The sequence below is a fragment of the Pezoporus flaviventris genome, unplaced genomic scaffold (assembly GCF_033815535.1).
Source record: "Pezoporus flaviventris isolate CSIRO_AGI_PZ_B2104156 unplaced genomic scaffold, CSIRO_AGI_Pfla_v1 ptg000006l, whole genome shotgun sequence".
In the NCBI taxonomy this organism is placed as follows: domain Eukaryota; kingdom Metazoa; phylum Chordata; class Aves; order Psittaciformes; family Psittacidae; genus Pezoporus; species Pezoporus flaviventris.
The window spans coordinates 17,676,467-17,699,296 of NW_026892554.1; the positions used below are offsets into that span (position 1 = coordinate 17,676,467).

At 36.4% G+C, this 22,830-nt stretch overlaps 1 protein-coding gene across 4 annotated transcripts in view; it reads right to left on the reverse strand.

Moving 5' to 3' along the window:
- VPS13C (vacuolar protein sorting 13 homolog C) overlaps positions 1-22,830 on the reverse strand; it is a 90,958-nt gene that overhangs the window by 35,414 nt on the left and 32,714 nt on the right. For all 4 annotated transcript variants that reach the window (XR_009742245.1, XM_061447169.1, XM_061447168.1 and 1 more), the window contains 26 exons: positions 22,387-22,463; positions 22,167-22,226; positions 21,592-21,745; positions 20,871-20,987; positions 19,544-19,647; positions 19,078-19,245; positions 17,962-18,266; positions 17,501-17,648; positions 16,555-16,663; positions 15,989-16,122; positions 14,288-14,444; positions 13,438-13,517; positions 12,611-12,670; positions 11,396-11,561; positions 10,440-10,556; positions 9,821-9,924; positions 9,237-9,404; positions 8,508-8,812; positions 7,981-8,125; positions 6,753-6,909; positions 5,956-6,086; positions 5,133-5,302; positions 4,215-4,453; positions 2,276-2,505; positions 2,037-2,129; positions 1,126-1,491 (listed from right to left, as the gene is read on the reverse strand). Coding sequence is in view for 3 of the 4 variants with exons in the window: in XM_061447169.1 (XP_061303153.1) it covers positions 1,126-1,491; positions 2,037-2,129; positions 2,276-2,505; positions 4,215-4,453; positions 5,133-5,302; positions 5,956-6,086; positions 6,753-6,909; positions 7,981-8,125; positions 8,508-8,812; positions 9,237-9,404; positions 9,821-9,924; positions 10,440-10,556; positions 11,396-11,561; positions 12,611-12,670; positions 13,438-13,517; positions 14,288-14,444; positions 15,989-16,122; positions 16,555-16,663; positions 17,501-17,648; positions 17,962-18,266; positions 19,078-19,245; positions 19,544-19,647; positions 20,871-20,987; positions 21,592-21,745; positions 22,167-22,226; positions 22,387-22,463 (4,064 nt within the window). In the remaining variant the exon portion in view is untranslated. The remainder of the gene's footprint in view (positions 1-1,125; positions 1,492-2,036; positions 2,130-2,275; positions 2,506-4,214; positions 4,454-5,132; positions 5,303-5,955; positions 6,087-6,752; positions 6,910-7,980; positions 8,126-8,507; positions 8,813-9,236; positions 9,405-9,820; positions 9,925-10,439; positions 10,557-11,395; positions 11,562-12,610; positions 12,671-13,437; positions 13,518-14,287; positions 14,445-15,988; positions 16,123-16,554; positions 16,664-17,500; positions 17,649-17,961; positions 18,267-19,077; positions 19,246-19,543; positions 19,648-20,870; positions 20,988-21,591; positions 21,746-22,166; positions 22,227-22,386; positions 22,464-22,830) is intronic.

Sequence of the window (22,830 nt, forward strand, 5' to 3'; positions counted from 1 at the left end):
ATAAGACAAACAAAAATAAAGAATGGAGTTCTTTCCACTAACAGTATAAAAAAATATAGTGCTGAGAAAACAATCCATGCTCATTTCACATTTTGGAGGTCTAGTATTAACTTTTAATAGCTTCAAAAATTAATACACAAATATGTAATGTATGATACATATTGCATAAGTGACATCATTTTTGAAGAACTGACAACCTGGCTTGCTTAAAGCAACCAGACAGCATGGTAACACCTCCAATTAATATAATCAAGTCTCTAACCTTTCCTACACTGTTTGAGAGAATGACTTTGCGATCAGAAATCTCAGCACTGCAAGTAGTTTATTGTACTATGAAACAACCATTAGTCTGAGAAACCTTTAGCCAGAACCTGGTCCACTGGAATAATTCATCTCACTCATAGCCTATACCTGCTTCTGGAAGCAGTGACTTCCCCAGTTGTATGTGATTAGGCATACACTTTTCCACAGCTTGTTATGACAGGCACATCTAGCAGCGAAAGAAGGCTACTGGTATATCCAGTATAAAATGGAGTATGAGGCACATTCCATAAACTGACAAAATACAAGATCTAGTTACTCTATCACACAGAGCAGCTGCAAATCTGGATGTATGAAATTTTAACATGCTGCCTCTGTAAAAGACTTATATCATCTTTAAATTACCATATCTTAGGGAAAAGAGTTTCAACAGCTGGCAAAACAAGTAAGGTGTGATTACAATTGAAGCTGCGATTTTGAGAATAGAGTGTAAATTCTATCTTACCGATACACACAATGCTACAGAAACAAAAGAGTGGTCAATAAGAGATAAATGGGAATAGTCAACTAAGCCAAGTTCATTGTTCTTACAGCAAGAAGTGAACATGCAAATACAATAGATAAAAAGGGAAGACTAGGCTATCCCACAGTAGCAACTGCCATTAAAATCTGCCACTGATTGCAAAGATTCTCTAAAACGGCATTATGCATAGTCACTCTTGCCTGACTACTAAGAAACTCCAAAGAGCATTCCAATTTAAACTTGCTACCAATTTAGCACATAGAAAGTGCACTGAACAGTTAGTTGAATGCTATGAAACATGCAGAAGTGTTTTAAACTGCTAACAAGTTGATTCTACATACCTCCAGTGACATATCGGCAGTGACTGCCATCATTGAGGACCAGTTTTTAATGACACCTGAAAACACAGATTCGACTAACAATAAAGGGACAGTACGATGACCCAGACCACATTCCAAGGTAATCTGAACAGATTTCACTACAATGTCAAATTTCTCCTGTTTCAAAATATGTTCACGGTCTGTAAAAGTTTCTGTTGCTTCCGTGGCTATATCAACACCAAGAAACCAAGCATTGCACTCGTCTATAGGCTTCACTTGCCACAGGTTCTCAGGAACTTCAGTCACTCCTCTAGAATCCTCCTCTGTTGGTTTGGGCTTTATGGCAGCCATAATGGTCATTACAGTGTTCAGAATTATTGGTGAGATCTTGAACAAAGAAAAAAAAAATCCCTTACAGCTTAAAACATTTTAAAACTGATACAAAAGATACCATCAATGGACACTGCAAATATCTCTCAGGTTCTTTATACAGGTAAGATAGGCAGCATTAAAGGCCCTTATAAAAGATGCAACTTAATCATGCAAATCATGTTAACAGCCTTAACAGTATATGTGCTTTTGTGCATACTTCTGCTTACAAGTCTCTCTGAAGAGAAAAGCAGTGGTGGAGGCAGCAGTGGGAAAGGACTGTTTCATAAATTTGAAAGACTGGTAGCAGGAAGCCCAGTATCTGAAGATTTTAGATTAGTCCTTTTTTTGACAAGAACTTGTCAAAACAAGGAATATGTAATGATTGTTTTCTAACCCAGAGCAGCATTAAAAAGGATAAATGGCTATTTCTGGCATTCAACTCATAGGGAAAATGGAAATTTTAAATAGCAATATGTAAAAAGTTAAAAAAAAACAAACCAACAACCAAGCTACAGCTTGAGAAACACCCATTCCTCCAAAGACAGCTTCAATCATCTTACCTTTACAGTAAGTTCTTCTATTGTTACTACCACAGTTTGCATCCCTGAGGCATGCATCATATTTTCCATGACCAAAGAACATGGTCGTAACACCTGAGTGAAAAATTAATTTGATTATTAATATAACTCCTGGAATCTAAGCTTTCCTAATGTTCTTGTACTTTTTATTCCCATAATAGAACAAAGGGATGCTGCTTCCATAAGATATCCCATTTCAGAAAAACAACATTATTTCTTACCGTAGTAACACTATTGTCTTGTTTTGGTTTGAGAAAAGCACAGGCCAACACTTTGAAGCCCTTCACTTGAGCAGTCATCCTTTGTGCAAGCTTTCCAGATGTCAGAGAAAAATCACATTGGAAGGAAACTTTTAAGGCAGGGGCATCAGCATTGGTCAAATTAGCAACAAATACAATTTCTGGATCTAGGATCACAGCTTTTACTGTCATATTTGGCCGTGTAGATATTTCTGTGAAGTAAAAAAATCCATTGAATATAAGATGTTTGAAAGCATTATCATGCACATAATACCTGAACCATGAACAAAAAATTGCTACATAATTTAGAGGTACAGATTTAACAAATAGTGTCTCAATTTTTACAGGAATACATTGCTGAAACGGAATAGGACACGGTGTTCAGAAATGAGCAGCAAACTGGTCACAAGTTTTGTTTTGAAGAAGCTCCTTAAAAAAACAGTATTAGCTCTATACACTGTAGTCAACCTAAGCACTGGCACTACAAATCCAAGTTAGAAATAGTTATCTTGTGGCTCAATTCCTAAAGTAACTAACTTCTTCAGAGTGAAGATTTACTAATTGAAACCAAATCAGCAATATACAATTTCTTGTCTGAACACTCAGTCTCCAAACAGAAGGGGAGAATCTTAACATATTTATCTAAGTTAAAAGCAAGACACTCTAACCTAGTGATGGATTCAAGTCACTTTGGTTCTCAGTGTCCTGGGTTCAGCAGTAGCAGTCATTTTTTCTCCTTCTTAGTAGCTCATTCAGTGCTGTGTTTTTCACTTTAGCCTGGGAACAGCACTGATAACACCGATGTTTTTAGTTACTGCTCAAATGTTTACTCTGACCAAGGACCTTCTCAGTCTCATGCTCTGCCAGGGAGGAGGGGAAGCCGGGAGGAAGCAGAGACAGGGCACCTGACCCAAACTAGCCAAAGAGATATTCCATACCACAGCACGTCATGCCCAGGATGTAACTGAGAGTTACCCAGAAGGGCTAGTTCACTGCTCGGTCGGGCTGGGTATCAACAGGTGGTATTGTATTCTCTCCCCTTGTTATTTCCCTTATCATCATTATTATTGGTGGCAGCAGTAGGGGGTTTGTGTTATACCTTAATTACTGGACTGTTCTTATCTCAACCCGTGGGAGTTACATTCTTTTGATTCTCCTCCCCGTCCCTCCGGGAGCAGAGATGGGGGGAGAAAGGGTGGGGAGTGAGTGAATGGGCTGTGTGGGTTACTGACTGCACTTAAACCACAACAGTTCTTTTTGGCACCCAGCATGGGGCACGAAGGGTTGAGATAAGGACAGGAAGCTGCAGAGGCATCACTGTTTGTAATTAGAGAAAGACGAAGTGCAGGACCACTACTCACACCAGGTTTTTTTACCCCATCCATCTTTTCCACCACCACATTATGGTAGTGTGTGACCTTCCTGCACACTAGGACCCACTGTAAGGGTTACTCACATCTAACACTTGTTGGCAATATCAGTTTATCACATCTATTCAATGGAACAGGTGCCAATTTGAAGCTTGGTGCACTAAAGGAAAAGCAAAGCCAGTAACACAGTTGGCTAGTTCCAAGAGTAAGTTGCTCTTTTTAAATCCTTAACTACTCTGTGCATGGCACTTTTTATCCTAAAGATGCTTCCTTTGCAATACTACATTGCAAAGGAATGAAATAAATCCTATCTAGCGTGAGTAATTTTTATATATTTAGCTCGGCTGAAGAGCACAACTCTACTAAACAGTCTTACAACTACTACTGCTTAAAACAATGGTATAAGTGGCCAATTTTCACATTGTGAAGAATAAAATTCTTAAGTCTGACAGCAAGATTGCATCTTAAATACTTAAGGATGATTTATTTTCAAGGATGGAGTTTGTAAAGGAAGGCAGTTGCAGTGGGAGGTGAAAGTAAGTTTTACAGACCTGTTTCTGGCTTGGATTTCCCAGGAGCAACATGCTTTAATTGCAACTGTGCAGATCTTTCAGTTGAGGATGCTGGCATTGAGTTAATGAAAAAATCTGCTACTGTCAACAAAAACTCCATACTGGCACATATGTACAGCTTGTCAAGGACAGCAACGACTTCAGTTCCATTTTTATCCTGCTTGTAGTTTATATCTATCATAGATGTGTCACTTATGTCATCTTTCTTGTCTATCATTCTAGAAAACAAGTTTAATAAGAAATATTTCAAACACCAGAACACAGATCTAGAAAAACAAGGATGTGTAAGTAGTACAACTTTTTTTCTCCCCATGCCATTTGTAAATAAGAAGTACAATAAGCAATCTATGTTTCCTCCAGAAATAAGATGGTATACAGTTCCACAGTAATTTCAATTTAAAATCTGTGTGCTACAACTTTTAACCTACATATGTGGCATGTACCAATCAGACTGAAGTTTCAGTGCATAGATATCTCTAGCTGAGGCTGGTTGCTCTCTACTCAGCTGTTCTACACAGTTTACTGCAGTATTTCCACCCAGGGGGTCAGAACTAGATCTTCTTTAAGGTCCCTATCCAACCAAACCCATCCTGTGATTCAATCCTCCCAGACATTTCTTTATTCTGGATAATCTGATTTCAATGTATAAAAGAAGAAACTTCCTCAATGTTATTAAAATGACAACATTCATATATTCATTTTATCCCCAATGTTTTTCTTCATTGCTACATTCACTGCTTTAGTGCACAGTATGACATTCAACAACTGACAGCCCTATTCCACTAAACAGTCTAAACTGAAGTTTCATCCATCCCATGTGAAGCAAATGACAGAACAAGGAAAGTCTTCCTAACAAACCGCATGAAGCATTTTCATTTTGTGTGCACTCAAACTTACCTTGCAGTCACATTCTGAATTCCTTCTCTGAGATCATCCAGGGTACATGCCTTGAGTTTAACATTAATATCCATTGACCCATCTGAAAACATCTTTCCTGATGATGCCATGAGATGCAGTCGAAGTTCACCAAGGCGTAATTTGTCACTATGCAGTGAAAGCAGAGACTTCTACATAATGAGAAACAGTAGGACTAGTTATTACAGTACAAAGTAAAAACCATGCTTCCCTTGCTGCTAGCCACATGAATTTAAGGATCTGATTAAATTTGTTGGTGTCTTCAGCCCTCCATTCTTATAAATTAAAGTACCTCAGTAAGAAAACAGAAAATACAAGTTGGCCTGTAGTACCAAGACTCAAAAAGCAAGCACCTTCCCACCAGGACAAAGGATATGAAGTCATAAAAATAAGACAACATTGCATATCTTTCTCTACTCTTTTCAGCACAGGAAAGATTCTCACTACTGCTCACAGTCAGAGATATGCAGAAGAGAAGCCTGGGCCATGTATACCTTGGATCTTTTTTTTTTTTTGATAGGTGGAATGACCAAATCAAATGCTGACTGGTTTTTCTAGGTTGGTTTAGGTTGGTTTCTTGCCTTTATTCAGTGGGATTTTTAGAAATGCACTTACATCCTTCAAATTAAGGACATCTTCTTCCCATAAAACCTCAAAATTCCAGGATAAACTGCATAAGCTCCATAAAGCAGGCATTCCAAAGCCAACACAACCAACAAAACTCTGGTTTACTATCCTGAGTTCCATCCACGGAAGAAGCCAAACTTCCCCACCCCACTTATATGATAGAAGCTTTGTCACAAACCTGATTCGTATCACTGTTGTAGAGAGTTACTGAAAGTGACTCAAAATTAAAGTCAAATGTAAGTGTTGTGTAACATTCCACAGAAGACTGAACTGCAGAAACACTTTTTTCTCCAGATGCAAGAAGAGGACCTGTCAGTGAAAAGAAAACAGTTTTACATTTCATTAGAACAGCAAGTCTGAGGTGGTTTTTTGGTGGTTTTCCTTGTTTGTGAATTTTTCTTCATTTGGGCTTTGTTGTTGTTGTTGTTTTGTTTCTTTTTCAATTAAGATCAGAAAGTCACAAAAGGAGGAAAAGCCCCAAATCTGTGAGACTACTCAGAACATGCCACACTTTCATTTACTCAACATCACTTTGTTCTATTCAATGCTTGTAAAGTTACTCAACACAGAGTGGCTTAAGAACCTTGAAAGAAAACTGTCATTAATTTACTGCAGTTCTTGATTTACTTTAATGAACAAGGAGTTTGCACTGCTCTTCCAGTTTTTTCTCATACTATAGTAAAACAATTGTTGGTTGAACAGTAGTTTTTTTACAATGAGAATGTTAAGTTTTGGACACAAAAAGATCTTTACAAAGTGTTAACAGTATTTCATCAAGAGATATACAGTGCTTACATTAACACACTATTTGAATACTAATAACATCCTCAATTGTTATAACTGTGCATAAACGTAATTGGTTTGGCTTTCTTTTTCAAACCACATGCAACTTACAAGAGTCATTGCTATACTGAAGAATTATCATATTAAAAAAGATGAATCACAAAAAGCACACTACAAAAGGTACGAACATACCTTCATAGAAATCTGATTCATTTGGAACTTTCCCTTTCTTAAGTATCTGTGTATCTTCGATGTTTTCTTGCACAGTATTTGGCTGGGAGGAAGCTCCTCCAAGGTTTTCAAGTAAAATTTTCATGACAACAGTTAGATCTTCTTCACTAAGCGCAATCTGTAAAGTGATTAACCCACAATTTCATTTTTAGTGACATTATTTCTTTCCAACACAGTACACAAATGTTGAGAAGAAGCAACATGCTGCTTCCACCATACACAAGCTGTCTAGTCAAAACGATCCTGGCCAAAAAACCCTAAATGATTTGCCCATTTTTCCTAAAATACCATTTGTTACTTGTTATGAACAGGAGTTACAACAAGCACTAACACTCCACATGAGAAACACCAGTCTTGCAAAAGCTTTTTGCCTGCTAAAAAGACGAGTAATTGAGGATCATAAGCACTTCTTAACAATTAAGCAATCCAGAAACATTGCCAGATAACATTAATGTCAAGATTTACATTGTATATGCTAAAGAAACTGTCATTCAGTAGGCTTTTAAAGAGTTAATGGATCTGAATCCAATTATAACGAGTGTGAAAAAAAATAAGCAGTATCAAGTCACAAGACGCAGTCACTAAACCCATATTACAGTGTTCAAATATTTTTTCTACATTTTCACAGTGCCACATTTGGCCACAACACAGATACAGCAATGAATTAGGACTCATGAACAAGTAAAAGCCCCCCCCAGTCCACTTTTACCCACTTATTTCATATGGTTAATGTAGAGAAAAAGTAAAACCCTCCCTCTGCAAACATATCAACCCTAATTTTTACCTGTTGTATATCAAAGTTTCACACCTACCCTTCACATTTCTAATAAATCTAAACACTCAAATAACTTGAACATTACAGATTAAACAATTTAAAATTTGAAATCTGGATTTTAAATGCTGACTCAACAGATAGCCACAAGGAATTTACTGACTGTTGAGTCAAAGGATAGCTCCAACAGACCCTCAGAAAAATTACAATAGGTTTTACTCCGTTTGTATGAAATACTTGCTGCTACACCAAAAATATTCATCATACAGATCTAGAAATTAGACAGTCAAGCTGGAAGTCTTTTAACACTGTAATAATTACAAATTGCAACTAGTTCACAAGCTCCTTCACTAGGCTAAATACTATTCTGAGAAAACATGTAACTTTTGATGCACCTCTGCTTTGCCACGGCATTACCTGCATTGGCTTCAAGTCTCCTTTAATACCAATCGTTGGTGCTTCATGATACCAAGTTGCTGCTAAATTTCTCTGGACCAGTAAAGTCAAACTCACAGGACGCAGAATTTCAGAATCTGGTTGAGACTCTGTGGATATGATGCACCTACAAAAGACAGTGGAAGCAGCAGAGGAAACGTTTAGTAGCTACAGAATCCCAAATATACTGATCTAGCAGGATTATGGGTATACTTAATTTCATAATAATAATGTGCACTTACATGCACTTACGTGCAGGTATGCACTTAAGATGAACTCAATTATTGCCCTATTATTCCTTTCTTCCCATGAAACTTCAGACACTGCGGACATATGCCCCTGTCTAAAAGCACTCCTAAACTTAGCTGTGGGGTGAGCAAGATAGGTGTTTGGGTTTAATATGTTTTTATCACCCATCATCTTTAAATAATAGAACAATTCTGCACATCAAACATGAGCCTGTTTTCCATATGAACACTTTTCTACTCAGAAGAAAAGCCTGTGTATACCTTGATAATTTCAAATGAGTTAGCTGCACGTCCATGTTGTCAATGACTGGAGGAAGCAAAGATTCATCTGAAGACACCAGCTTGAATTCATTCTGAACTCTGATTAAGCCAAGATCAGCTACCAAAGCATTAGATGAAGTTGAGGATTCGGGAACAACTATAACTGGCGCTTTCAGGTTGACATCCATTAAGAGGCGGAAGCTCTTTTTAGCAAAGTCTTTCATGCTGGAAGCAGCCATTTCTGCCGCCTGGACAGTGACTGCCGTCAGGGCTTCTTGTGCCGTTTGGAAATTGTTTAGGAAGTCCTGTTGGAAGGTAGTGAAAAAAGTAAGAGTTCTATGAGAGCAAATAAGCCCTGCAAAAAAGGCAAGACCCAGGGAAAACATAAACTTAAGAGAAGCAATATAGCTCTGGCAGAAATATGAACTTCCCATTCAACCAGATGAGTTTCAAACCAGAAAAAAGTTAAAATCATGCACAAGCTAAGACACTGCTTGCTTATTTAGGTTTTAAGATATTATTAAAGCTATCAACTTTAGTTCTGTATTTGTTCTGTCATCCTTTTCCTTATTTGTCATTCTTGCATAAAGCAGTGCAACTTAAGTGACACCTCTTCAGCAAAATAATTCTTATAAGCTTGTATAGAGCTCAGGTTACAAAGAGTTGACTGCATTTTATTTTCTTAATAAACTTCTAATGTCAAGAAAAGAACTGAAACTAATGACTTACCAAGAGAGACATAAAGAATTTATGTAGGTAAATTACTTGGATGCAGCCCACTTTCAGAGACATTTTACCATCCACCCTTGACATATCACTGTAGGCTTCCCCAGCAGTAGCATCTGGATAAAGTGATATGTGAAATCTAAACACTTCATCTCCCATTATGGAGACAGCCTAGAAGATTAAGTGTGTGTAGTTAATACTAGCAGACAGTAATCTGTGATAGAATTACTACTTAGGTTTATCAAACAAGAAATATTCCTACATAAAGATTAATTGCAACTTATCAGCAATACTTGGACATACATAGGTTAGGCACAAAAGGTTTGTCTCTTTGCACTTAGTTATCTGTAGCCCATTTTATATTTAACCCATGCTACACAATTAAACACATGAATGCAAACATGATTAGAAAGAAGAATGGAAACATGTTTTGCTACCCTGAGATAAAGGAAATTACCAGTGAAACTTTGCTTAACATTTTGTACATTACATTGCACTTAATATTATACAACACCACAAACCAACTACAGAGCTGTCATTAAACAAAGAACCAGCTAATTTTGTTTAAAGTCCGCACATCACATCACCTTTTTATGGACTGTTTTTGGATCAACGTTTGTAATTACAATGTCCTCAAGTCTGGAAAACACCTTAATCTTTTTAGGTTTCATTACTACAGATGCATCCATTCCTGATTTGAGACAAAAGGAAGAAGATAATAATTTGTTGAAGTGCATTTTTAAAGTCACCAGCTTTTTAAAATAGAAGCATTATTTATTACTGACTATGAAGAACAAGAACAGCTTAGAAATCAGCATTCTACCATGTAACAACCAACGCTAACCTTACTACACATGATAAATTTGCCAGCATAAATTGACTCTAAGAGTGGAGTAAAAATTCCCAACAGTATCTAGTATCTAGCTAGTGAAAAATGGAAGCTTGTTTTATTTATTACATAGTGCCTTCATTTCTTTTGAGTTTACTCCACTTAGAAATTGTCTTCTTTTTCCATGTCAAATATTTTCTTCCCTTGTAGGATTTTTGTTTATTAAAATATTTAATTGCAATCATATCATACAATGAAAACACATTCAAACATATACTAAACACATCTATGATGCACTCATGCTAACCTTTCAGAAGTGAAAGAATGGAGGGGAACAATATAACTTTTGCTACAGCCAAATAAACTGATACCCTTACCTTGTATTCTAATGTCTGCAAGGCTACAGGTCTGATCACACACTGTAATACTGAATGCATTTAGCTTTGCAGTGAGTTTTAGTTCACAGATATCATCATGGGCTGCATTACCAGACACTGGACAGGAAACACAAGAGTCATGTAAGAACTTCAGAAGAATGTCAGATTATTTGTTTTGTACATACATCAACTATTCCAAAAGCAACCTGGAGTTATTCCTTAAAAATTACTCTATTTTTTAGTTAAGACATGAAACAATTCTTCTATTAACACAGTTTTCTTCTGGCACAACAACAGTCAACAACTAACCCAGGCAAAGAGCAATCAAGATGATGTTTTTTGCTCCTTTTTTATATCTAGTTTTCATGCAACAGTATGCAGAATACAGTGGGCATTTCATTATTACAAACACTACTTCACATGAGGAATGCTCCCTGAATTTCCCAAACAATGCTACAAACACAAGAATCAATCACACAGAACCTGAGAAAACATTCTGAAGTAGATTCCATACAAAAACCTCACACTATTTCAAGGTTACAGTACCAATCGTTAAAAGAAGCACAACAGCCTTGAGTTCAGAACTTCTCTTTTCTTCCTCTAGGCTTAAGAATGTTTATTTTCAGCTATAGAAGCACCCTTTTGAGCCTTTTTCAATTGGAAAGCAACATGGTTGTGACACTGACGCTTTGGAAAGGCTCTAGTACTGGTCATTGTAATATCATTTATTCAACTTCTTTAATAAAGTCACACCGCTACCTAGGGAAGTTATATTGAGTAAGGAGAATCTGTAAAATTAAGCAATGGAAAAAAATATCTGGTGCCTTTTTTTTTTTTTTTTTTTACAAGATTATTTTCTCACCGAAATGTACTGCAACCACCCAAACCAGTATTCTGAAACCAAAGGTGAGATGCTGTTAAGCAACAAAAGCATGGCCTTTCTAATGCCACATTACCTGGTTTAACTGTACTTCCTTTTTCTTGTTCTTTTATTTGAGGCTTGTGGTATGATACTTTATCAGTACTGGGAAGACCACCTGATGGAATACTGAACGTGAGAAAACTCATGATGGAAAGCAAAGCCTCTGTGTGGAGTACTATATCCAAACATGAAAAGATGACCTAAAATGAGGGCAAGACAGAGTGACACTGTTATTTAGTAGCAGTCTATTGCATAAAAACTCAGCTTTATTATCACAGAATTAAGCTTCTATTTCCTCCAAGTTAACACGACACAAGCTCCAGAACAGATGAGGGAGCTATGGAACAGGAGCTTAATACAACTATAGAGGAACTGTGTCAATCTGAAAATGGATGCTTTGTGTGGTTATGCTTTTTCGGTAAGCTTAGTTCTGCTGCATTTCATTGTGGACTATTGAACACTTTGGTTGACACCTCCAGAACCAACCACAGGTAGGGATATTTTAGTATGTATGACAGAATAAAACAAGACGACTCAAACTCTGCAATCAGAATAGAAATTATGTGAGTAGCAACTACTCCATCCAGTACTACTTCATGAAACCAAATATCCGCTACCTGACTTCTGGCTCAAAGCAATTCTTGGTAAATGCTGGTTTTACTGGTTACATTAAGGATGTCATTCTCTCAACTCTGAAGTTGCTCAGGCACTTCAAACTCCACATACGGCTGTTAAGAAGCGAACTTCATCCACCACTACTACTTTAAAGGAAACGGTTTAAAAGCAAAAGGACCTGAAAATGCTTGTTTGACCTGTCACTGCACATCTAAATTTCACTGTTACAAACTTTTAAACTCTGAACACAAAGCCTTCGTTCCACACAGTACCAAGTGTATCACCCTAGAAATAAAATTTATCCTACAGGTCTCAGTTAGAAATATGTGCTTATAAATTATAACTAGCTAAAAATGTAAATCTTCTAGTTTAAAAAATTAATACAACTAAATACTTCTGTAAAATAATAATAATAATCCTTTTTCCCTCCTGGATTCCTCTTTGAAGTAGTTAAATATAAAGCAGTAAGCTCTCATAATGACAGAGTTAGGAGATTGGGTTTTGGGTTGAGTTTTTGTTTGTTTCCTGGGGCTTTTTTTTCCCTTAAATGAGAAAACAAGTGAGTAACTAACTATTTCACACAACTGTTGCTATTTGAGAAGCTTAAAGCAAATTACACACATCCAGTACTCACATTGATGTTTTGCTTGGTGCTTCCGTAAGCAGTAACAAAATCTGGTCCATCAGCATCTGCCTAAGGGAAGAAATAAGAGAGCCCAAGCACACAGTCAGTCTCTATTGAATTAACTGAATTTATTAACTGAATTAATTGAATTTGCCACACACACAGGTATAAGGATTATTCCCACTGCAAAGAAAACAAAGGAAAGTGATGCATAAACAAGTTCTCTAAATATAGCACATGATCAGTGCAACCAGAACAGGGTACTAGCAAATGCTCAGTGACATTTTATAACATACATGTTGTAAAAGTTCAACTGGCCAGTTACAAGATTTTCTCTTACCTAGGATGTTTTTAAACTGGATCAATTGATACTTAGTACTCTGTCAGAACGAATTCACTTGTTTATGCTATTATAGATAGGAAAACTAATAGCCCACTGGTTCTACAACCTATCAGCTTCCCAAGTTTTTGTGCAGTTTTTGGAGGTTGCTTGCTACCTGTAGAGAGCCACCTATCACTTACATAGGCAAAGACTCTCTCAATCTGCTAAATTTCACAAAGGCTCTAATCTGTGTTGTTCACAGAGAACGCATACAAACATTTGGCTTCACCAGTGATTTCAGTAATTGTGTTGACTTATGAAGCAAGCACTATATGGAAGCAGTGGAGTGTGGACGTTAAACAACAGGCATTTGGAAGAAGACATACATAAGCTTGAGATATAAATCCTACAGGTTTTAAAACCAGCAAAAAAAAACCCAACAAACCCAAACACAGCCCAAGTATGGAAGCCTTATTTTAATTCCCATATAATCTTAGTTAAAAGGTATTGAAACCTTAATGTATTCCATCTTCAGAAGATGTTCATCTGTCTCACTTGAAGAATTAATAATGCAAAGGGGATCTCCTTTTGAGTCTGAAAATTAAGAAATAAAACCATAAATTATTTCCACTGATGAGCTTTATTTCACCTATGGAATACCGCCATGCTAATTCTCAGTAATATATTATTGTTGCTTAAACAGTTAAGGTAAGCATCTCTTTTCATTGAGAAGTTGCAGATTAAGCATTACCTTGTGAAATGCTGTACTGATTTGATTTTATTTTTAATTAAGATAGAAAAACTAACTTTCTTGGTCCTGGAAGAATATTCAAAACTGGAAAGTTATTTGCATTCCTTTAATTAGTTTTTCATTCCTGTATTTACATTTTTCTATTTCTAGAAATAGACATTATATATTATAAACTTTATATATTTTTATACGCTATACTTTTCTACTTTGAATACTGGCTATTTCTGTCATTACTTCAATATTACTTTGAATTGCTACCTGACCCATCAAGGAAGCAGGCTGGATCTCCAGTGTTGTCAGAACTGGCCATAAAGCGCAGCTTCAGAAGTTCATCAAAACCCTCCGAACAGATGGAATACTTCTCGGGAATGACCCTTCCTACTCAAAGCAGGCAACTAACTCAGATTAACTCAAGCTAACTCTAGCAACAGGAGTAAAACAGATTAACTCAATCTAAATGACACATGACATTTCATTAAGTTAAATCAGAACATAGCTTTTCGCCCTTTCCTTCTCCCCGAGTTATTATTTATGACTGTGCTACCCTCTTACTACACAAGCTGCCTGCACACACTGTACTGTAGACTGCGTTTCAGCTTTCGAGATGACTTACCATTGATTTCAATACATCTCATCATAATTTTTTTCAGATATGCTGCTGCTGTCAACTCATGATTTCTAATTTTGGTTTCAGTTCCAAGCTGCAGCACAGTCAGAATATGTAACGGATGTCTCTCTTTCTGAACCTGCTTCATCAAGGTTATTGCAACCTGGAATACGGAAAGGGAAACAAGTCTGCTATCTCAGTAAAGCTGTCCAGATATTATGGCATGCAGTTGTAACTAGGCTTCAAAAGCAGTATTAATCTAGACTAAATCTGGCTAGAATTTACTTTTGTTGTGGCAGTACATCTTTATCTTATCAAGCTATGCTTCAGTGCTACAGTGCTACACAGAAAGTTTGATTATGGAAATAAGGATTACTACAAATCATACTGGTCTGGAGGGAAGGACAGCATAAAACAGCAACATGAATCTATCTCTGAATATCTGTTACTATGAAAATAACAATTAAAGCCACAAATGTTGCAACATTACAATTCCTAATTTATAGGAGGTTTTAAGCATTACATGATCAGAACTTTGGAAATGAGAAAAAACTTGTGTTTCTAAATGTAGCTGAAAATTAAAGTAGAAGTAGCTATAGTTATTTAGGAATTATGTTCATTTCAATGCATTTATTTCATAAGGCAATCATCTTCCATTGCTGCAAACTAAGAATTGCCTCGCCTAACAGTTTACCACATGAGGAATTTAAAGAATTCAGGTTTGTCGATACTTCGTCTGCATCACCAAGTGGCATACACTTTGTATATTAACAAATTAGCATTTTAACAGTAATAACCCAACATACAGAGTACACAGACAAAGTGGACGCTGGTAAAAAATTCCATGCGAAGCCTGTGTAAAACCATATTAAAGAAGACAAAATTGTTCATAAGATAAAATGATTAAATGAGACAACACAAAGCACCACAGGTTAGCCTGTAATAATGCCTCAGTCCTACCATTAAAATAAAATTCTTCACAGCCAAAACAGCTATTCTGAAAGCTAGAAGCTCCCACATGTACTAGTGATACCCACTGGATAACTACCTGCTCTTTGTTGACTGGTACCTCACCAGCCAATTGCAACTGTAATTCTGCAAAATCAGAAAAACCCAAAACCTGGGATGCTAGCAACTTGCTACCTGTTTACACTCCAGCTATGGAACAAGTTTTTCTAATGCCCTTAAAACTAAGGCTTTTTACATGATCTCCTACCACGCACATAGAATACATTTCCCTGCTGGCCCTGCCTGCCTGGATGATTTCTTAGGCATAGGTATCTTTGTTAACCGATTGATTGCATTAGCCAGTACTTCATCTACAACCTAACCTTCAGACTTAGTATCCCTAAAGGAAAAACACTAGTTCTAGCTTATTTCAGCTGGTTTGTTAATAAGAGAATCATATACAGCTTAATAAAGGATTAAGGCTAGGAGAGTGCAAAACATCTAAAATAAGTCTGGTTTTCCCCATTAGATGTATTGCCTATGTTAAATATTCCATAAATACAATCTCACATAATACAGACAAAGAAGACAGATCAAGAAACAGCTGAAGAATCTGGGTTCTGGGTTTTTATTCTCTTCTGGTTGCTGTGTATCATCTTAAAGCAGCTAAAATGGACTTGGGTAGCCCACTGCTTATGAGAAATAGACTTAATTCACTTACTGGAATCGTAACAGTACAGTTTACAGATGGATACATACCTCTTTGATTTCAAAATTAAGTAGCATATTGACTACATCTTCATTTAATGTTCTTTTTGTCTTTTCAGGCAGCATTCCTTCTAGAACACTCTTATCCTGTGTCAAAACAGATTTCTCCACTTCTCTGGTTTTACCTGTAACATTCACTAAATTGGTTAACTTTTGAAATTGCCACCACTTGCTTAGCTCAAGAAACACATCCGATTCTTTTATTCGTTTAGATGGCTTATGTTCACTTAAAATAAGCTAGCAACATTTCCACAAGCACAGCCTTTAACTTCAGAGCAAGCAAATGAAACAGAAACATGTTCTGCAACAAGAAAGTTCTGACATCTCAATACCTTGCTAGTTCTGAGACAATTTAGCTAACGTAATTACCAACTTTTATCTTGTAATGCTTTCACTTTTTTCAAGTATTAAACACTGTCCTTGCAAAATTATGACACATTTATCCGTCACACATGATGCTCTCAGATCTAAGCTTGCTTTCCAGATAATAAACACTTCCCCTTATTCCTGAAAGCTAACATACTTAACATTCATGACAACAAAATCCCATTTCTGACCTTCCCTTTGCAGTACTGATTTTGCAGGAGTTAGTTTTTCTTCTGCTTCACCAAGGTTTTCGGTCAACACTTTGAGAAAGACATTCAAATCCTCTTGACTCAATACAACCTACAAAATTGCAGATTACAGTTCGCAAGACAAACATACTGTTCTTTAATATATCACTAACTAGCAAAGCAGAGCAATGTTTCCTGGCAAGCAGAGTGCTTATTTACAGATCTATTGTCAGCTGCTTCCTCCCTTAAATAACACAATGAAATTCATTTAACCCTTTATTGTTGAAGGATTAGGACATTAAAGAGGTTCTAAAGTTGCATCAATATATATCACAGCCTTTATTTAGTGTTTCTGTGCTTTTAGTATTTTTGTATAAATGACATGTTACTTCATGTTAATTAAATTCCAGTTTCACTCAAAATGTATCTGGTATTTTCTTTCATAGTATATAAATTGCCAGGAAAAAAAACTATCTGGAGGTCATTCAAGGGAGACAGGAAGTAACGACGCTGGAGTCACTAAGGCAAATATTTGCATTAATTTCAACTCCTCTCAAGAAGATTCCATTTAAAACGAAAAAAAATGAAAAAGAGATTTGCTCAGAGAACTGGACACAAAAACATTTGATTTAAGTTGGTCCTGCCTCCTGGCAGGGGATAACACAGACTCCTTGACACCCCTTTCAGTTTTCTTATTAGAGTTTTTCCTTTTCTTTCTCTCAGTTCCACAAATGCACACAGAAGTCTGAGTAGTTTATATAACACTTTCAAACCTCCACATTCACACAGGTAGGTTAAACCTTATCAACATCCCTAAAATGCAACTTAAACCTTATTAACATCCCTAAAATGCAACTTTTGCATCTTTGTGTCCAGAAATAACATAAAGCTTAGCCTTGTGTTAAGAATTATCATGAGCTTCTCACCACCTTTTTTTCACAAGACTTACATTCATTGTATCCAGATACCCCGTGACCTCCAATACTGGTAATTCATGAAACCAAGCTGCAGATAGATTTCGTTTCACAGACAGGCTTAAATTAATAGGGTGAAGTATCTCAATGTCTGGATGCAATAAACCTGTCTCCATAGTAGTCCTTAAAACAAAGTGGGGGGAACAAAAACAAAACACATGGTGGACAAATTAGAAGTTGAGTCATATGCTACATTTTCAAAGCAACATCTTAAAATCTCAAATGCAGTATCTCTATAGGCTTCCACGGCTTACTAAGCAGAACAGTATCTTATTCTACTACTGATATATTTGCCTGAAGATAATAGGTTAGCATTTAAATTTGCCAATTTTTTGATACTGCCACCAACCATGGTTTCTAAGCAAGCAGATTAATATCCTACAGAGTATTAATATTACCAGTTAGCTACTGTGTTACTTAGTAAAGTGCACTTTACCTAGACAGCTTCAGCTGTGTCAGCTGCACATCCATTTTGTCAATGACTGGAGGGAGTGAACTGCCTGCTGGAGACACCAAGCTAAACTGATTCTGAACTTTAATCAAGCCAAGATCTACTACTATAGCATTGGGGGAAACTGAGGACTGAGGAATGACAATAACTGGTGCTTTCAAGTGAATGTCCATTGCAAGTCGAAAACTCCTTTGAGCCAAGTCTTTTACACTTGTAGCAGCCTTCTCTGCAGCTTGGACTGTAGCAGCACTCAGTGCCTCCTTAGCTGTCTGAAAGTTGTTCAAGAAGGTCTAGAATAAGAAAGGAAAGGAAATAAGAAAAGAAAGGAAAAATATCTGTAAGTGTTTTTTTAACCTAGATTACTTTCATTTTACATGATCAACATAACCAATATCAACAGCCAATTACACTGCCTAGTGTGTTAAATTCCATCCCGGGTAAAGACAACCTAGTGCCTTCTGTCATGACCTCCAACAGAGGGTCAAAAACATACTAACCAATACAATCACTAATTTTAAACCCATCCCTACATATTACTTTTAGATCCCCTCTTTGTCCCCAGTGAATACTAATTCCTTTCAAAGCCAGTACTGAATGACAGAAAGCTCACTAGTGCTGTAAAAAGCTAACATTAGGATATTAGAGGAAGGTACAAAACAAATGTTTACAGTGATTAGCTTGTAGTCCTCACGGCATCTAACCTTGCAGACAGTTTTGTCTCTAATGTTAGTTCAGATATGTCTGCAATCAACTCAGACTTTTGCCAAGGCAGAAAGGGTAGCAAACACAAAACCTCCAAATTACTTTAGTAGCACCAAGCTTTTCTCTGTTTCCAAAGCAGAATGTGGCAAGTGGCCTACCTGCACTGTGTTAGTTTTTGAATTTCAAACCAGTTAGAGCTTCAAGTTTTTTCACAGTACACACAAAAATCAAGCCCATCCTTTTCTTTCAGAAACTTCAGTTATCACTTGCACTGAGACAAACAAGGAAGACTAAAGTCTTGGGTCTGCACCAGCTACTAAGGAGAAAAATGACTGCTACTGCTGAACCCAGGACAACTAATTTGAGCAAGAACATACAAAGGAAGAAAAAAAAACTTACCAAAAGAGACATGAGAAATTTGTGAAGGAACACTATCTGAATACAGCCCACTTTCAAAGATACGGTACCATCCACTTTTGACATGTCAGTGTAAGCTTCTCCCTCTGTGGCATATGGATCTAATGTCAGATTGAAACTGAAAACTTCATCTCCTACTATCGACACAGCCTAGAAAGAGATAAACAGTACCTAGTAGCCATCAGCAGCTTCTAAAATGGGACTCAAGAGCTAAACATATCATCAGCCTAACAGATGCATACTAGCTTCATTTTTTTTTAATCTTTTGGGGCACCCATTCTTGTAATATGAAAACCTATGCTTTACCATCTATCTGATTTGAAAAGAGGTATTCATAACAAATCAATGTTTCAGAAAGAGTGGAATAAGAATATGCATTACATTTCACTTTTATACACACAAAACTAACCAAGAATCAAGTAAAACTTAATATCTTGTAGTTGAGTACTTTTTTATGAAGAGTCCTTGAATCAACATCTGTAACAATTATGTCCTTTAGTCGGGCAAAGAATACAGTGTGACTTGACTGAAGGAGAAGAGACGAATCAAGACCTGTAAAGGATCAAGAGAGAAACGGTAGTATCCCATAACAGAAGTAATCCTCATTTTCACACCACACCAGTAGTGGAAGTGAAAAAACTTACAGAAATTAGACATTGCAATAAACTAATAAACTTTTTTTAATAGTTTGCTAAATTCAACAATTTTTTTTTTAAAACCCACAACAAATACCTAAACACACTTGATTCTTTTGTCAGTTATGAAATTAATTAAGCCAGTTACCACATGCCTTGCTGAAGGGACTGTAAATAAAAGAGCTCTATCTGATCCAAGGCACTTTAGTTTTTCTGTATTCAGGTCAGAATAATTAGAGGTAATTCTCCAACTATCAAAATAAAGTATTCTAAGTTAAATTCTGGAAATAAAGACTTTCTGCATTTTATCACTCAGACACAGAAGACAAGTATATTGTCTAGAGTTCAAACCCAAGTGCGTCCACTATGGTGTCATTAAGCTTTGAAAATGCAGCCACACCATAGCTGGCAACAAAACAAAATAGAAATATTTCAAGTACAGATACTGGCTCAGTATCAATCATGTCTGGACAGAAATGAGCTGCTATTCACAGAAAAAAATTCAAACAATAGTTCATCTCTTAATAACCAAGCTACTGAGTTAATTACAGAGATTAGTTTGTTTAATAAGAAAAGATGTTACTGTAATGTATTTGAATACAACCCTTCTCCATACAAAATCTGGTGTGAATACATCAAATGAATTAGAGATGGGCACAAGCAGAAAACTTTTAATGAACTGGATTATATATTCTTGTATATCACACATTCTTTAATATTTATATCCCGTTGAGGGGTAAAATAAAAGAAACAAAACCAGAACAAGAAACCCAAACAAGCCCTAGGAGTACAGAACCAAAGTAAGCAGTTTTAATGGGTTTCTTACTCTAAATAATTCAGGCATAGTAGAAAAATACCCAAAGCTCAATACAACATGAAAAGTCACTCATAATCCAACTCCTTCAAAACATGAAGGAGATTACCTGAAGGATAATTTATCATGCTTTTCTAGCTGGAGGCCAAACCATTATGACACACATTTTGAAAACAATACCATAAGCCATGTTTGTACAACAACTAAATGTTAAATATACAGTTATATACTGAAAATTTATACCTTAAATATTTTCAGTCTAATTATTATCAGTTGCTTTGAAACTGAACTACCAAATCAGTTATTACTAACTAAGAATTCAATACCTTGTATCTTGATTTCTGCAATGTTCTTTTTTTCATCACAAATATTTAAATAGAATGCATCTAGCTTGGCAAAAAGCTTGAAATCGAAGACATCTTTATCCTTGGAAGGTCTAGCCACTGGAAATGAGAGAGGGGGGATTTTCAGTGTACATAGAATGAATATTTTTCACTTAAAATTTAAATACCTAAGGGTATGTGAGGGATGTTTTGGTTTAGGGTTGGGGGGGGGGGTCATCCAGATGACTTAATTTTGTGTCCTATAGTTTCTTTCATCACCATTACCATGACTAACTCTGTAAGATCCCATCTTAGAACAACAACTCTCCCTCTGAAGGCAACTCTATTCATAAAAGTACAATATGTCAGCACTTGCTTGTAATTCTATGTCTGGTATGACTCCCATTCTAGCTCTCTACTGAAAAAATTCTACTCTTTTTAAATTCAGGGTAATTGCTGGGTTAAGAGGAATTAAATAGCACAGTATAATTATTTTAAACATTAGATTAATAACTCAATAGTTTCACAGTAGTGGGGTTTTCTTTAGGTTATCTATATCTACCCAGTAGCCAGCTATACTCCAGCCTGGTAAGCCACATTAACATGAGCTTTGATCTTCAACCTACACTACAAAGCTAATCAGGTTTCTCTAGATTTGATCATTTTGACAGCATACAACAGATATATATCCTTTCAGAACCACCATTTTGACAAACATAACTACCTTTCTTCAATATTGTGTCATCTTCTTGCTTTTTGTCTTTAGTTGGTGTGTCTCCAGTGCTTCCACTGCCTGATGGACTAACAGCTGTTAGAAAACTGACAGCAGACATAAGGGCTTCTGTATGCAGTAGAAGGTTCAATGATGAAAAAGCTACCTGTTGAAAACATGAGACAAAAAAATATAACGTAAAAGAGTTCAAGTTAGTCAATAGAGTGCTGATTATGTGGAACTCACAATACAAACAGATCCAACAGTATAGGGAAAGACTTCTGGACCCGTTAATTTTCTTATACTCAGCACTTGAACTTCATCTCATATGCATGAGAAGATGCATTCCTACATTAGTTTGAATTTTAACTACATGAACTAGCTAAACAGCTCTTATAGTTAAGAAACCAACTAACATACTGCTTTAATATTAAGTTGTATAAAAACCCTCAAGGATTTTTTAATTCTTTAAATATCCCTGCTGCAAAGCCGGGGGAACACGAAAGCCAAAAAAAACCATTCTTGATCCCTCCTTTGCAAGCAAGCAAACAGAAAGAAAACAGGCAGTAAAATCTGAAGGCACTCACTCGAATCATCTGTTCAGTGTTGTCAAAAGTAGTCTGAAAGTGTGGCCCATTTCTGTCAGCCTGTGAAAATAATAATTTGCATGAAGGTTAGCATTAATTCCAACCAGTCACTGTGCTCTTCAGAAGATTCAAAACAAACCACTAGCTCTGAATTGTAGGTTTAACACTTGATAATACATGCGAGTGCTTTACAAATAAATGTAAGAAGCTGTAAGTATACCTTGATATATTCAACCTTCAGGAGGTCTAAGCCAGCTTTATCTGAGGAGCTAATTAGATGAATGGGTGCTTTTTTACCTGTAACATACCACACAAAATACACAAGAATTAGGGTAATTCCTGCTCTTTCAGAGAACCAAAGAATTTGTGCCTTAAATATTGGGATTAATTTTCAATATCATTTCTTAAAATGCACTGCACCAACACATAAGAACACCTGTTTCTCTTTGTTAAGTCCAAAATGGCAAGTCTGTACCCCTTCTCCATCTAAAGACTGAGCAATTTGGATGAAGTGCTATTTATTTAAAATTAAGCTACTTATTTATCTAATAAGTATCATGGCAGGATTCCAGAGCTCATCATGAGCTGTGTATCAATGGGACAAGCGCTGCCAATGGACAGTACTGTCACTGGAAAACTAGAACCACATTTAGATTTCAGTGAG